This window comes from Phaseolus vulgaris, chromosome 9 (genome assembly GCF_051622355.1).
Source record: "Phaseolus vulgaris cultivar YP4 chromosome 9, ASM5162235v1, whole genome shotgun sequence".
In the NCBI taxonomy this organism is placed as follows: Eukaryota; Viridiplantae; Streptophyta; class Magnoliopsida; order Fabales; family Fabaceae; genus Phaseolus; species Phaseolus vulgaris.
The window spans coordinates 36,603,933-36,621,182 of record NC_143506.1 but is presented as its reverse complement, the minus strand read 5'-3'; the positions used below and the strand labels follow the sequence as shown (position 1 = coordinate 36,621,182).

Sequence of the window (17,250 nt, the reverse complement as noted above, 5' to 3'; positions counted from 1 at the left end):
AATACTCTTCAATTCATCCAAAATATAAAACATGGCTCTTATTTGTCCTCAATTCAGAAATGTGATTCTAATTTCTAACTTACCACTTGTAGGGACTAAAATGTAAGATTTGTGATATGAGTTCACATGAAGTGTGCACTGGAAGAGTATGTATTCCGTATCTTGAATATTTAAGTTTTCATTTACACACATAAACATTTCACTTTTTTTTTTGAGATAATCCCTTAAACCAATGTTGTGTTTGTCTTGACTTGTCATCGTCATGATAGTAATTGTGTTTGTGCCTTAACATATAATCACCACAACGATAGTTGTGTCCCGTCATGATAGTAATTGTGTTTGTGCCTTAACATATAATCACCACAACGATAGTTGTGTCCCGTCTTGACCTATATCGACTTTTTTCACAAATTTTTTGAAGTGTTTAGCTTGTATAGGCTTTTCAATTTTATCTTTAAATGTCTGACATTCTTCGGTTGAATGGTCATAATTGTGATGGTATCGACATGAGAGAGGTCGACATTTTTCTAGGTGTAGGTAAGAGTCCAGTATAGATTGACATGAAGTATGTACTAGAAGAGTATTCGACATCTTGAATATTTAAGTTTCTCATTTGTACTCATAAACATTTCATTTTTCTAGGAGATAATCTCTTAAGCGAGTGTTGTGTCCGTCTTGACCTTATTATCATCATGACAATAGTTGTGTTAGCGCCATAACATATCATCACCACGATGATAGTTGTGTCCGCCTTGACCTATATTAGCTTCTTTCACAATTTTTTTAAAGTGTTTAACTTGTATAAGTTTCTCAATTTTATCTTTAAGTGTATGACATTCTTTGGTTGAATGATCATAGTTGTGATGGTATCGACATGGGGCTTGATCTGCGTTAAGAGGCGTGTACTGTGAGAAGCTTAAGGTCCTTGGTCCTTGAGGTAGCTTGTTGCTTGCCATATTTGTCAACCTCATTTTTTGTAGTGGTCATCTCGACCCTCGCTTTGCTTATGGACTCATGTAGCTCTTTAAGTTGCATGAATTTGTGACTCTTTGTCATATGTTGTTCATAGGTTGTCGGCGAATGGTCTCGACCTTGTTACGAAAGTGAGTGGACTTTAAGCCTAACTCAACCCCATAAAACCGGCTCATAGGGTTGAGGTTTGCACCCACTTATATACAATGAAAGACTCTAATCTCTAGTCGATGTGGGATCTCCAACACACCCCCCTCACGCCAAGACCGATAGCGGGTGGCACGATAGGCCCAACAAATACTCGCTAGGATAGGCTCGAAAATGGCTCTGATACCATGTTACGAAGTGGACTTTAAGCCTAACTCAACCTCATAAAACCGACTCATAAGATTAAGGTTTGCACCCACTTATATACAATGAAAGGCTCTAATCTCTAGTCGATGTGGGATCTCCAATAGACCTTAATGTCGTGACCAAGTGATGTAGGGCTACCTTTGTGCTTAAGTTGCGAATGTTAAGAGCCACATTCCCAAACCTTTCCATGAGATACTTAGAGTGACTCGCTTTTCTCCTAAAAAATTGATATTAGATGATGTGCCCGACTAGTTGCGAACTGTGTCACGAACTTGGCCGTTAGTGTGTCAAAACATTCAATGTGGGTTGGTAGCAAGGTGAACCAACTCAATGCCTCATCTTTTAAGGATGCAGGGAAGGCTCGACACATAACGACATTGTTTGAGATGTAAAAGCTCATATGTGTTGTATAAACATCAATGTGTTCGTCTGGGTCAGTCATCTTATCATATCGGTCCATGTTTAGTCCTTTCTATTGATTATTTTATTAATATTATTTGTTCATAAACATCAATTTAATTTTTTTATATTCTATTTTAATACATTTTATTTTTATAATATATTTCTTTATTTAATTGTAGTGAATAATAAATTATTAATTTTTATTTTTTTTAGATAGTTATACTCACGCTAAATTTCATTTGTGTGAGATACTTAAATTTGACATATAAAAATTTGACAATGATTTTATTGAATTGTTTTGTATATTTTAAAATTTGTTCAAGTGAGCAAAAAGAGTCCAAGTCAACTCCACATGCAAGGTAAGATAAAATGGGAAAGGTTAACTTACACTCTTAACCACATGCCATTATAGGTTTAGTTTCAATGATTTGTTTTATAGAATTATTTTGTGTAATGAATAAGTGAAATTTTATTTGTAATGTCTTAATCAAATTAATTATTTTTCATTAGATTAATTATTTTTAAAAATATATAAATATTTGATAACAAAACATGTTAATGGTGTGACATTAAAAGTATATTTCATAACTATTATTTATATAATATATAATATTTAAATAAAGAAATTTTTAATCCGTATGTTGAGTCATTTTCTATAGTAGTAAATGCTACAATTTTTTGGGTGTAGTGGAATGTAGATACACATAACAATACAATGACCTTCCAGAACAAATGTCATCTTTGATAACATTATTAGATGAAATGACTCACATCTCTATCGTGAGACCAATTACTATCATCTTCAATATTTCAACAACCATGACACTTATTAATCCATTTTATACTATACCAATTGATTAATTTTCTCAAATAAGATGTAATTAAACTATAAATTTTGTAAATGTATATATAGATTTATATAATCATAAATATTGTCAATGATATTATATCAAGTGAAATGTGGATTTTTAATACAATTGAATTTAAATCATACTTAATTATATTAAATTTGGGAAAGGTATCTAAGAATATTTAAATTACTAACTACTTTTCCTATCATTATTATAATTTTTTGAAATTACTTTACTCTTTAACAATATGCACATCACTATATTGTTAATTTGTTTTTAGTTGAATAATTGAATTAGACCATGTTACTTTTTTTTCTAGGTTTTATTACTACTTAATCAGTTGCACTTGAAAAAAATACAAAATAAAAATTATATGGCTATTTTAAGTACCACTAAATGCTTAAAAAAATAAAATAAAGAGAAAAATAAAGTTTGTTGGATATTTTGTAATTAATTGTCCAAGTCAATAACACAATGTTAGATAGACGTTTACTTAACATGGCATGGGCAAAGATGTGTCCTAGACTCTTGGAAATGAATCGTCTAGAAGAATGATTGCAAGTGTCAAAAAGTGCAAGAAAAGACCAACAAGGAAGAATAAAAACTAGATAAATGTCATCTAACATAACACTATATTTTATTATTCCCTTGGACACAAATATTGATGTGGAAGATAAGACAATTTATATAAAGTGCTTGTACTACTTTAAAATAAACAAATAATTTTTCATAAACTTTAAGTATTTTAAATATGTATTTTCTAAAGTTCAAATGATTTATTTATCACGTATTTAATAACTAGCAAAGCATTAAATTAGGATGAATTGTAAAATGAACGTATTTATTATTAAGTCTGTAAAAAAATATTAAAAAATGAAGTGTTGGAATAGGACCTTAAGGATATACATGTTGTAGATAAAGAGTCCTTTGACTTTTCATTGTTATAATAAAATGACAAGTACAACATCATACTTGTGTTATAAAATACAAAATATAAAATATCACTATTTTGTTAAAAAAAAAACTTTATACGTAGCTCACATTATTTTATTTATTGTAAATTTTAGGACTATTTCTTTAGTTATTATTAGGATATCATATGTTTATAAGCTTGTTGATATTTATTTATTTATTTATTTATTAATAGATATAAGTTATACTTATATATTGATTTTGTTAATATATAAATTTTGATTTAATTTTTTATTTTTTTAATAGTATTTTTTAATGATGATTTTTATTAGTCGAGATCTATCAAGTTTCATCTGAAATTTTTTATAAAAAAATGTTATTATTGTGCTGACTTTGATAAACATTAAAGATAATATTATTTTTTTAATAATTAGTATACCTACTATTTTTGTTAATAATTAATTTTTATTGAAGAATCTAGTTGATTGACTTTAATAGAATCTACCCTCCAAATAATATATATAACTGTTTTCAATAAATTGGAACGAACAAAAATTCACATGGGTATTGTATTTGTTATTCTTCATCATAATATCTACATAATATCTACAAATACAGCAAATATTATATTACTATATTTGCTGTATTTGTAGTACATTATTGATGATAGCATAATCACATGTAATTCAATGCCAGTCATACCGTATATAATATGGAGTGACGAAAACACCCCTGCTAAATCGCGGGTTCTAAGGTTTCCAAAAATACACAACCATGGGCAAAACAGTAAAACCTTCTTAGTCCAATTCATTGCCGATCAAAACACACCGGTGCCTCCTCCTCCTCCATGGCTTCTTCGTACGAACTTCGATTTGAAGCTCACAACAATATCAAATTCTAACACGCTTCTCGATTTTTCTCCCAATCTTCTATTCTATTCGCATAACCAATAACAAGCACCATTGCGAGGTTCGAAGCTATATTTCGATGTATCGATTTTTTTGTTTTCTTTTTCTGGAGTTTGCTGTTGTTTCATTCCTATTTTGTTCAGCTTCTAGGGTTTTTATTTTGGAGTTCACAGTGGTTTTCCATGCTGACAGGATGTTTCTTGATTTTGATTTTTGGTTTATTGCGTTGATTCAAACGTTAGGGTTTCTACACGTTGTTGTTGGTTCCTATCTGTGTTTTTTCTTTGTTGAGCTTTCGTACGAACTGATATCGAGGAAGTAGAGGAGAAAAAGTATCTGCATGCATGGAGTAGCCGGAACTTGTGAAACACAACTTATGTTGTTGATAGATACATCTTGCTAATTTTGTTTGTTTGGCTTTTTAATTGAATATTTTGTATGCTAAAATTTAAAATGAGAAAATGCATGCTTGGAGTTCAGCGGATGGTTTTTATTTTTTGTGTGGCCATTCCTTGTATACTGGCATTGAATTGAGGAAGTTAATGTTGGAGTTGGAGTTGGAGTAGACCAGAGTTAGAGTAGGAAGGGGAATTTGTAAACAATGGTGAGCATCTATTTCACTAGCTGACAAATTTTGGGAGAAAAACTCAATTGTCTTCATCAGGTTACTTTTAAAATGAATCTTAGAAATTGTTGATTATTTATAATTGAAAGAAAAAGTAGTGTCTTGTCTGTATATTGACTACCTATTTATTTGAGAAAATGGTAATTGATGAGGGATTGTAGTTCTTGGGTCCAAGATTGCGTTTGAAGTAACTAATCATAGTAATTGGTGTTTGAAGTTGAGAATATAAGCTGTAGCAATTGGTCTTTGATGTTGAGACAGTAAGTCACAATAATTGGTCTGCATACAGTGTGTTGTTAACAAAAATCTTCATTGCATTTATCATAATTTATAATCATGTAGATTTCATCTTGTTGTCACATTGAACATTTATGTCTATTAATTTACATTTCTCTATGTGGTGGTCAGGCTTGGTAAAGTAAAATAAATTGATTTGCTTATCACATGTTTATGTTTTGTATGTAAATTTGATACATGGTTATAATCAATGTGACTTGCTTTGAAGTTCAGATGAACTTGTCAGTAGTGCACACTGTTGACTCAGGTAGAATTGGAAGGTTTCTTACATGTGGTCAATTCCACATTTTTCTAAGGAGACATATTATCTACTTTTCTTCATTCAATAATCTGCCATTTCAAAAATATCTACATTATATCAAGGTGTCTAATGGTATTAGTTGTTGTTAGTTAAGACTAGTATAGATAAATATGTTACCTAAGGTGATACAACACAGAGAGCTGATAAGGTTAGAAAATTATACCAATAAGATGTCTAATGGTAGTAGGAATGGTATGAATATTTTATTAAAATGCGATTTTCACTCTTTGTCCTGGAGATTAAGTTTTTGAAATTGAGGTGGTATACAGTACAAAGAGCTGATAAGTTTTGTGATATAAGAATGGAGACAAGGTCCTATATAGAGAAAATGGAGAGGTATATATGATGCCTTTATCCATTTGTTTCACGACATTTTATGTAAAATGCTAAGGACAGCAATACAGTTCATGAAACTTTTTTTCCTTGATGTTTTTTGAGAGTGTATATTTTAAGTAGATTTTATAAGAATGCTGGTTGTGGTGGTGTTTTTATTTTTCTCTGCATTTGGAGATTTTTGTACACTTGTTTTTGCTAAATATGTAATAACTAATTTACATGCCGAATATAATAGCACATTATTCCTTTTTAGTTTTTACTTTGATGTAGTTGAGTTGGGACTATAATATAGACAAAGAGTGGAGTCATTCAGACAATCTCTACTGTGCTGTATTACAGATCTCTTAGCCTTTGATGAATTTTAAAAAAATTGAGAGCTTTTGAGTATGAATCATGACTTGCTACCCAAGTCTTTTACTGCACACATGAATATTTCTACATCATAGCACATAAAGTTTGATTTTTCTGTTATTGTTTTGATCCTTTCAGGTACATTGTTCAAGTGTTTCCCTTGTAATGTAGATTTGCCCTTTATGTGCTTTAGTCAGTATAGTGCTACGACTTTGTCATGCACCAGTCTCTGTTCTGTGTATTTGGCTCAAGAGAGGTGTGGGAATTAGTACTATGGCAACATCCACCAAGTTTGATGTATCTTCTAGCAGTCCAGATAGACAATTGTACTCTGGGCAACGTGGATCCCACATAGCTCCTTCATTAGATAGATCAGGTAGCTTTCGTGAAAGCTTGGAAAATCCAATTCTGTCTTCTCTTCCAAGCATGTCAAGAAACAGTTCTTCTGCAACTCAAGGGGATGTGGTGAGCTTCTTCAATTGTGTGCGTTTTAATCTAAAGTTGGTGGCTCCAGAGCATAAGTCTAATCGACAAACAGATTATAAACGGCTTGTCAGTGCTGCTCTTGGACTTTCTTCTGATGAATCTCCATCTAGTTCTGCCAAAGGCAAGCAACTATCATCCCCAGTACCAGAAGATATCAAACGGCTCAGGGATAGTTTACATGCAAGTTTTAGGAGGGCAAGGTAGTTATTTCATTCTCTGCATGTTTTACTCCTGGCATTGAAGTTGGAGCAGTTTAATAACATTCTAATCTTTAACAGAGATCGTGCTAAAATGTTTAGTGAAGCCCTGTCTAGATTCAACAAAGATTTCCAAAATATAACTTCAAAGAAAAGGTCTCGAGCTGAAACTTTTTCTAATGAACGTTCTAGTTTTACGTTAAGTGATCGATCAGTCTTGGGAACAAGCACAGGTAAGGTTGGAGTTCAAAGTCATGTAGTCACAGGTGGTTTTGAACATGACCAGCTGAAGTTGGAAGAAAGAACCAAAAATGTTCCTAACAAGCGCACTCGAACTTCTTTGGTTGATGTAAGGGTATGTGTGTTTGTTAACACAATATTCCATTTCTTTTTAGGCCTCCTAATATCACTTATTCATTTTTGTGCTGTTCGCATGTAAAGTACCTTGTGTTTTATACTATATTTACATCCCTTAGTTGTAAAACTCAAGTGTTCTTTATATCTCAGTGTGACATGCCACAAGATGTCCTGTTTCGAATCTGCTTTAGCAAAAGTTGGCTACTAGAACATTTTTCCTCCATGCTTTCTTAGTGATTCCTTACCTCCTAATGTATAGACATCTATTATGAATTCTTTTGAGCATATACATATAGGGTAGGGATCAAGTTACTCCATATATATATATATATATGCTTGTGTGTGTGTGATGTGTTTCATGAATTCTAGGTTCTTTATGTGTCTCATTATTTCTATATGAAATTGTCAAATTACTGAGTATTCTGTCTTATTGTGCAACTTCTTTGAATCTAATAAGACATGTGAGTATGGCTTGTGGTTGTGACTTTACGACTTTCTTTTTGCTTCTCTTTATGTGGGAGAGTCTGATTTTAGATTACCTTTGCTTGCTTTAAAATCTGTTGACCAAAACTGACTTGGGTTTGATAATTCTAGATGGATATACGGACTAATTCTCTTGTCAGGCCATCTGGAACTGTAGATAGAGATAAAGAAATGTTACGGATTGTCAATAATAGTGCAATTCAGGGTGAGGAACGAACTTTACCGATTGGAGGTGATGGGTGGGAAAAGTCAAAAATGAAGAAGAAGCGTTCTGGCATCAAACCAGATGGGTCTCCAAATACAGCATTGACAAAGCCTGTTAACCTTTTCCAAGAAACTAAACACGGAATGCAACAAAGACTAGCCATTGATACTCATGCAAAATTGAGTAATGATTCTCATTCTTTCAGGTATGAATGTATTTGTATGCATTTTTTCTGTTTGAGACTTAATTAGCATATGTATGCCCACTTGCCTAAATTTTTTTATTAGTATTGATTGTAATCAGATATTCAATTTTTTTATTTATTAGCCTTTGATAAGGGAAGTTACTTGATCCAAAATTGTAGGATTATGATAAGATTTGTTTGTCTTTTAGATAACATCTTGTGTGTGTGTATACACATATGCTGTTAATCATTCATTGAGTAGTACATATTCTTAGAAATGAACTTTAAGTCTGATTCAACCTCACAAAATCAGCTTGTAAGGCGAGGTTTGCACCGACTTATATATTATATTTGGTTATTTCTTTAGTTAATGTGGAATCTCCAACTTCCGCGCTCATGCTGAGGACTTGATATCTCAAGCATGAGACTTGATATATATAGGTGGTTTGATAGTGACCAATACCAGGAACACGATAGATGCAATAAACTTTGTTAGGAACTTAGGATAGATTCTGATGTCATTTTAGAAAGTGAACTCTAAGCCTAACTCAATCTCACAAAATTAAGATGAGGTTTGCACCCATTTATATATTATAATTTGGCTAGATCTCTAGTTGATGTAAGATCTCCAACACAAATTTTAACTATGAGCAAAGTGAATTCATGTTTTTATATCTGAAAAATTAAAACTAAATTATTAAAAAGTTTGAAGATTTAGGGATGTAGCAAGATGCGTTCAAGGGGAATATCTACCTTGTTTTTTTTCCTTTGCATACTTATGTATCAATAAATTTTCTGCTTCATTATCCATGTCTAGATTTTAGTTCATGTAGTGATAATATTTGTCAAATTAAAAATATGGTTTCTATACCTAACATTTTTCATTTTAGTCCTTACCGAGTTCTACAAATTGATTCCTATTAAAGAAAGATGTTTACAAATCTATAATTTTTTTGCTAAGTTAAAATGATGTAAAGAATTTTATTTTCTTGCAGTGACTAAAACATGTATTTTTTTTCTTCATCTAAGGACCATAATTAAGTGTAATCTTTTTTCATGTAGGGACTAAACTTTCAAGTATTAGGACCAAATCTAACACTATTATTGGCAGGGATCAATGTGTAAATGCATTTTCATTTACGGACCACGATGTGGATTTTTTTCAAGTAGGGACTAAATTGAAAAATTGTATTAGGTATCATTGAAACTAACAAGACACGTAATTCATTAGACTGAAAATTACAAAAGGATTAGTGAACCTGTTCCAAAGCCCATATATATATATGTATAGAGGAGTAGCGCATAATAGGTTATTCAGCCACCTCTGCTTAGTTAGGATGTCAACCCATTATCTAGACGCAGTTCTTGTGCAAGACTTAAATCCTCAACTTCTTCAGTAGTAGTACTATCAATTTTGCCATCAATAAGAGCAATAACATAATCATATTCTTGAGGAAGACGTGCAAGAATTGAATCCAAATGTTCTCTAAAAGAAATAGGATCTCCAACTGAACAAAGAGAGTCAACAAGAGACTTAATATGAGAAAGAAAAGCAATAATGTGCAATTATGCAAAGAGGAGTTTCTTAAATCAGAGGGGAGCTGTCTTGCATTTTTCTGAGATTGATGATGAAAATATGCATGTATCTTTTCCCATAATTCATTTGAATGAACACATCCAACTAAATGTGACAAGTTGGCATTGGAAAGAGAGGACTGAAGCCGCATAAGAAGCATTTGATCTTGTTCTCGAGAAAGATATTCCGGATTAACCTGATAAAGATCTGTGTCTTGTTCTGTAAGAAAATGCAACGAAACTTGTGAAACAACAACAAAGTGGTGCAGCTGATGTGCCTTAATAACAGGTTCAACCTGTTGACACCACAATAGAAAGTTCTTGTCATCAAACTTCTCAGTAATTTGATGCAAAAAACTGTCAGGAACATGCATTGGAGCAGATGACTGAGAATCAGTTAGAGGAAGGGTTGGAGGTGGAACAGAAGAGGTTGAAAGAGGACCTATGGAAGTCATTAAAACAAAAGGAAAAGAACTGCTGGAAGCCAATAAAAGAAAAAAAAGATCAACTTGCTATTGATAAATATTGAAACTAACAAGAAATGTAATTCCTTAGAGTGTGAAAATTACGAAAGATTTCTAAAAGATTAGTCAACCTCTTACAAAGCCCATATATATATGTGGATAGAGGAGTACTGCATAATACAACTGTCAACCATAATAACAGAACTGAGAAAAACATATCTTTAACAGGTATACAGACCAGAATACTAACTTGACTGTAACAATACACAATTATGCCTTTATTCATATTGTAAACACTGTATTTTACAAATTAAAATTTTAAATTGTTTGTCTTGTATCATTATTTCATATTAGTAATTTATTACTGGCGCTATACACATCTAATGCTAGATATAAGTACTAGAGCTGATGTAATAAAAATCACAACATGTTATGTGTTCTTATAGATATAGCTCCCTTGTCCTACAAAATAGTAATTTATTGAATCTTTGTTTTCTATTGTCATACCACAAGGTGGAAATAAAAGAAAATTGAGGAGTCAATGGGGTTCTCTCTACAAAGTGTTAAATGAGTGAGTGATTGGGGTTTCTCTACATATATTGTGTGGTGTAACAAGTGAATATAGTTGTGAGGAATTATGCTAAATTCTCTCGGATTTCAAGGATAAATAGAAAATATTGTGCAACAAGATGTTATTTTATTTGTTGTTTTGAATTCCTGTTGATTATCTTTCTTCAATATATAGGATATCATATAATACCTTCATGCATCTTTTGTTTAGGTCAGGAGTTACTAATGGAACTGTTGGAGCTGGAAAATCAGATGGTGTCTCTCAACAAACAGGGTTGGGCATACGCGTCTCTACTCCAAGAAGTGACCTAGAAAATAATTCTCCTGTCAGTGATAGACGGGATCGTCCTGTTAGTTCAGACAAGGAAAGGGTGAATTTCAGAGCTGTTAACAAGTAAGCAAACTGCCAAGCACATTTCTTTAAGAATTTTTTTCTTTAAAAGGAAGATCTTTTATCATTGAAAACATTCTTTTTCTTCCATGTTGCTCTCCTTGATTTCTTTGTTTTGATGGTTTGTTTATTTGCTCCATTTCTGTTATGGATCCTATTATGGTTAGTATTTAAAGGTCTTTTCTTTGTCGTGATATGTATGCTATAATTGACAATTGATTAGTTGTTTAGAGATAAGCAACTGCTTTATGATAAGATTAGGTATTTGACTTGCACATGATGTAAAACACATGGTCTTTGTTAAGGGACATCTCATACAAATATGAAAGATGGGGGGTAAATATTATGTTGATGTTTATTATTTGTTGTTTTCTTTTTCTTATCCTTTTTAGGAAGATTTCTTATCTTGTTTTCCCTTTGTAATTTTCTAATTGTTTAATAAATTTTCTGTCTTCATAAAAAATGTAATCTATAATTGATATTGATTCTCTATATCTGTTTTATATCCAGGGTAACTGCTCGTGATGAATTCAATTCGGCAAGCCCTAATTCAAGTGCAAAAATGAATACACCCATTCGGGCACCACGATCTGGTTCAGGAGTTGCTCCAAAGTCATCACCAGGTGTCCATAGAGCAGCCGTTCCTAATGATTGGGAGCCCTCACATTGTATGACCAAGCCCCCGACCAGTGTTGGCACTAATAATCGCAAGCGTATGGCATCAGCACGATCATCTTCCCCACCTGTTGTCCACTGGCAAAGGCCACAGAAGAGCTCCCGTACGGCTAGGAGAGCAAATTTTGTGTCCACTGTTTCAAGTAATGACGATTCCCCTGCTTTGGATTCTGTGTCAGATGTGACTGGTAATGATCTTGGGTTGGGGTTTGTCAGACGTTTGGCTGGCAATTCTCCTCAGCAAATTAAATTAAAAGGTGATTCAACTTCAGCTGCCTTATCTGAAAGTGAAGAGTCAGGGGTGGCTGAGATTAAACCAAAAGAGAAGGGCAGGAAAGCAGCGGAGATAGGTCAGAAATCTGGAAAAAATGTTCAAAAGGTTTCTAACTTCGTCCTTCCCACAAGAAAAAGTAAGCTTGTTTCCGGGGAAGAACATGGAGATGGAGTTAGGAGGCAGGGTAGGACTGGACGCAATTTTCCTGCTGCAAGATCGCCAACACCAATGACATCTGAGAAGCTTGGAAATGTAGGAAATATAGGAACTGTAAAGCAACTTAGAAGTTCAAGACTAGGACTTGAGAAGAGTGAAAGGTTAAAATGCATCTTCTATTGCTTAGTTTTGACAATTTGTTTATTAAAGCTAATGTTCTGAGTTCCATGCAGCAGGGCAGGTCGTCCACCAACCAGGAAACTTTCTGATCGTAAGGCATATGCGCGTCAGAAACATACTGCAATTAGTGCATCAGCAGACTTTCTTGGTATTAGTTTCAGATTGTAGAAAAGAATAATGATTTCACCTTTTCTATGTATAATACTAGTATACCATTAATCACTTTTGGGTTCATTGTTTTAGTTGGGTCGGAAGATGGACATGAAGAATTATTGGCTGCTGTAAAGGCTGTTACCAACTCTGGTATGAATCTTATTAAATATTATCTAATTGTGTACCCTTTGTACTTATCTGATGGAGTAGTTCTGTATTTTCTTATTACTACAGCTAGTTCTTTTTCCAGCCAATTCTGGAGGCAGATGGAGCTTTTCTTTGGTTTGATAACTGAGGAGGATATTGCTTACTGGAAGCAGAAGGTACTAATTCTTTTCCCTGTTGGTGAGGAAGTTATTGCATTCTTGTTGGTGCTTTCATATATAAGAAAGATGCTTTGGATTTGTGATGTCAATAATAGTATGGCCCTGATGTGTCCTTTGATAGAGTTAGAATTATTGTTTTTCCTATGAATGTTTATATGCCCTGATTCGGTATGGAACCATGACCATTTTATTATCTGTCATGTTTATTCCTTATTTGCACACATGGTTCAGTATATATTAAAAAATTCCCAACCAATCTTGTGAAAGTTATAGTTTTAGTAATAATGACTATTAAAGCATGATTTTATTGATTTGAATTTCTTATCATACCTATCATGGGAATAAGTTATATAAATTTCTTTAATAATTCATTCATGTTTCAGATAAATCTCGAATCAAGATTGTTGCCAGTTCCGGTTCCTTCATACATAGATGATTCTGAAGCTGTTGCTAATGGGTTTGGGTTAATGGGCCGTGGAAGAGATTTTGAACCTAGTGATCAAACGGGTGCTGGAGTTGTAGCAGAACAGTTACAACTAGCTAAAGGAGATTCTAATGGAATTCCCCTCTGTCAAAGGCTAATATCTGCTTTAATATCAGAGGAGTGTAGCAGTGAAAGTGAAGATATAAAGTTTGATGCATGTGATGCTGAATTTGAGGCTGATGGAGAGTTGGATTTGAGTAGTTTGGCTCACAATTCTCGATCTAATTCTTACCTTGCTTGTTATTCTACTTACAATGGTTATAGGATAACTAGAACATCAGCACATGATGAGACTGAAAGTGATAAAGTTGATATCCAATCAACTGGGTTGAATTCAAGCCAGAACATGCCTACCTTGACATGTTCAGAGTTGCAATATGCCACCTTGGGTATGAATGAAAAGCTTCTCTTGGAGCTTCAGAGTATTGGAATTTCCCCAGAATCAGTGGTTAGCTAACTTTCCTCAGACTTTTTCTGCTGTTCATGAAATCTTGACATTGGGAAGTATGACAGATCAATATCAGATTTGTTTAAAGTATTTTGTTCTAGTTTATTCTGTAGTTCTTTCAGCAGTCTACTCAAATACATTTAAATAATTTTTTTCAAGATGTTCTGTTATTTTTAAATCTGCTGTAGGTTAGTATGATACTTATTTTTTTTCTTTTGTTTTTTCAAGCCTGAAATGTTGCAAGCAAATGATGAAGGAATTTGTGAGGATATCACTAGGTTAGAGGAGCAGTACCAAGGACAGGTACCAACTGATGCTGAAGTGAAGCTATAATGTTCTCATTGCTAATCGTCTAAATGCTCTTTCCCATTGTTTTTTATCTGTTAAAAGTAACTTTCCAGAAAATTTAGATGTTGCTTTCCAAGTATTATGTAAGCAAATAGATCAGATTGCTATCCAGATAACTGATTTATAAATATTATATAGAACTGAATGAAGTTATTTTTTGTTCCATTAAAATTCACCTTCTGATTTTGTTTTCATACATTGTAGATGTTCAAGAGGAACTGCTTACTAGATGGATTATTAAAATCTGCTTCTGTGACAAAAGAAGTTCAAGAAAAGTAAATGTGTTCATTTATTCCCTGATTATTTACTTAATTTTAACTTTTGTGGCTCTTTGTTCTGAAGGAATACAATATCTTGATTAACAGGGATTTTGAACAAAATGCTCTTGACAAACTCCTCATGATGGCCTATGAGAAATACATGGTAACCTTCTTATTGTTCAATATCACTTTTCTTTATATATGTAATCAGGTTAGTTTTCAAATAAAATTTTTGCAGTCTAGTCAAATATCTCCAAGACCAAGACTTTCTGTTACAATAGTTTTAAAGGCTAGGGATGTTTATTCAGTGGATAGTATCCAGGTATAAGAATGGAGGAAGTAGAAAAAACACACCAACAAGTGAATAGGGCCATGTTCTATTGTGTAGTAATGTGTGTCTAGCCTTAAATGCTGGTGCTAGAATGTATCATAGTGCACTTAATTGTTTGTGATCTTAGTGTCTCAATAAAGACTTAGATGGGGTGTTGAGATTACAACAGCATGAAAACCTACCATACAACTAGAAAGGACAACTCAACCATGTCATACTCTCTCTTTTTAGTTCTGATTCGTGATATGCTTTACCTATTCTTATTTGAGTGTTTTCATTTAATCAGATAAACCAAACTCCATGCCCTGCCTTCTTATCTTTTATTAAGTACTTTAAATTGTGTAGGAAGAAAGGTTTAACACTCCATTACATAATAGTTGATACTACCATAGTGGAAAGTATTTTCCACTTTATAAATAGGTTGTGGCTGATTGAATTGACAAAAAATTGATTGACAGGCTTGTTGGGGCCCTAGCTCATCAGGTGGGAAGAATGCAAGCAACAAAATGGCCAAGCAAGCTGCACTGGGATTTGTTAAAAGAACATTGGATCGATGCCAACAATTTGAAGATACAGGCAAGAGCTGCTTCAGTGAGCCTTTGTATAAGGATATGTTCCTCGCAACTTCTTCTCAGCCAAGTATTGTTCGAGAATCAGATGACACGGAGGCTGAGTCCATAAAACCTTCTGCTTCTTCCTTTTTTCTGGAAGCAAGAAATGGTATCATCCTCATTCCTTGAATAAATATTAAGTGAACTATGTAAGGAAATAAATAATTATTTTATTGATAACAATTACATTCACATAATCTCTATTTGTATTAATCAAAATCTTTAAAAAAAGGAAATAAAAATATGCTGAAATGAATAGGAAGATTTTGAAGATATTTTTTCTTAATTACTATGGAGATATTAAGAATATTTTTTTTTCCTAATAATCTGATATTTACAACATATTGTAATATTTTTCTATTTTAGTCCTGTTCGGTATGAGCATTTTAGCCAAACTTCTCAGATGGCGTTAAATTTATATGCCATTTTCTTGTGGACTTGAGCCCTTTGTCCTCCATCCTGTCTAATAAAATACTTCCCAACTAAAGAAAAAAGTGCTTCCTGTTTGGAGAGAGGTGTAAATGTAATTTTTTGTTTTAGTTGTCAATATTTTTTAGGTTACAGGTTCAGGGTATTGGGGGAGGGGGGTTGGAGGGACAGGTGATTAGAGCCTATCTTTATCTGAACTTATCAAGTCCTGGTCCACCCTCTTTTGCTCCTGATTACAGCCAGAAATTTGATATTCAATACTTGTTTTTCTATCTGCAGGTTCTATGGGTTCACAGCAGAACCCTTCACAATTTAGTCAGAATGTGAAAGATCATGATTTCAATTCATCAGATATTCGTCATGCTGTAAATGGTTCCTCTGAACAAGCCAGTGAGAAGGAAGATCTTTGGTCAAACAGGGTGAAGAAAAGGGAATTGTCCCTTGATGATGTTGGCAGTACCATTGGCAGTTCAAGTGCTCCATCAGGCATTGGTAGTTCTGCATCAAATAGTACAAAAGGAAGGAGGAGTGAGAGAGACAGAGACGGAAAAGGGCAGAGCAGGGAAGTACCATCCAGAAATGGTACTACTAAAGTTGGTAGGCCAGCATTATCTAGTGCTAAGGGAGAAAGGAAACTCAAAACAAAGCCTAAGCAGAAAGCAACTAAGCATTCTGTTTCTGTAAATGGCTTGCTCGGCAAGCTATCAGAGCAACCTAAATCAAAGTCTAATGAAATGTCTAATAATAGCAACAGCAAGGAGAAAAATGAGTTTGGCATTGGTGAATATGATGACCATGAGCCTATTGATTTGTCCAACCTTCAACTACCTGGAATGGATGTACTAGGTGTTCCTGATGATCTCGGTGACCAAGGTCAGGATATTGGTTCATGGTTGAATATCGATGATGATGGATTGCAAGATCATGACTTTATGGGCCTTGAAATTCCCATGGATGATCTTTCAGACTTAAATATGATGGTTTGAAACTGCTTTCTTTGTATAGTACTGTTCATTATACCAATGACAAAGGAAACAAAGTACCTTTAAGAAATGACTAGTTACATAGGATGGTTTTATGGCTAATCCTGTCCTCCATTAGGTTATATATATTCTTTGGTAGACTTCCTTCTCTAAGTTGTTTTTAATGACCTATCCAACTGTTTTGGATTTTGCCCATGTCAAAGTTCACGATTTCCACTGTAAAGATCATTTTGTTCTAGGTACAAGTTAGTATTCATTCCTAGTGATTACATGGTAGCAAACACTCCTGGTTGTAGCTCTTACAAATCAGAGAAAAGGCTTTTGTACATACATTTAATATTTCTAATAAAATCACCTTCCATTTACTCCTA

The 17,250-nt window shown here is 33.4% G+C and overlaps 1 protein-coding gene across 2 annotated transcripts; it reads left to right on the top strand.

The window, feature by feature from the left end:
- Window positions 1-4,156: 4,156 nt before the first annotated feature.
- On the top strand, window positions 4,157-17,250 carry LOC137820492 (uncharacterized). Of its 2 annotated transcripts, none has more exons than XM_068624611.2 (15): window positions 4,157-4,460; window positions 6,448-6,995; window positions 7,074-7,347; window positions 7,944-8,242; window positions 11,042-11,224; window positions 11,732-12,487; window positions 12,560-12,654; window positions 12,750-12,809; window positions 12,894-12,982; window positions 13,369-13,917; window positions 14,146-14,220; window positions 14,470-14,540; window positions 14,631-14,688; window positions 15,315-15,576; window positions 16,176-17,250. In XM_068624611.2, the coding sequence occupies exons 2-15, from the start codon at window positions 6,583-6,585 to the stop codon at window positions 16,880-16,882; spliced, it is 3,891 nt and encodes a 1,296-aa protein (XP_068480712.2). In that variant the 5' UTR covers window positions 4,157-4,460; window positions 6,448-6,582; the 3' UTR covers window positions 16,883-17,250. The 2 variants fall into 2 exon arrangements, with proteins under 2 accessions (XP_068480712.2, XP_068480713.2); XM_068624612.2 differs by having other exon boundaries at window positions 4,169-4,460; window positions 12,563-12,654.

What these genes read in the sequence shown, in the direction of transcription:
- LOC137820492 (XM_068624611.2), top strand. Translation starts at nt 6,583, where the DNA reads ATGGCAACATCCACCAAGTTTGATGTATCTTCTAGCAGTCCAGATAGA. An exon ending in TGCATCAGCAGACTTTCTTG is followed by an intron (nt 12,655 to 12,749) that starts GTATTAGTTTCA and finishes TCATTGTTTTAG; the next exon opens with TTGGGTCGGAAGATGGACAT. An exon ending in TGGCCTATGAGAAATACATG is followed by an intron (nt 14,689 to 15,314) that starts GTAACCTTCTTA and finishes ATTGATTGACAG; the next exon opens with GCTTGTTGGGGCCCTAGCTC.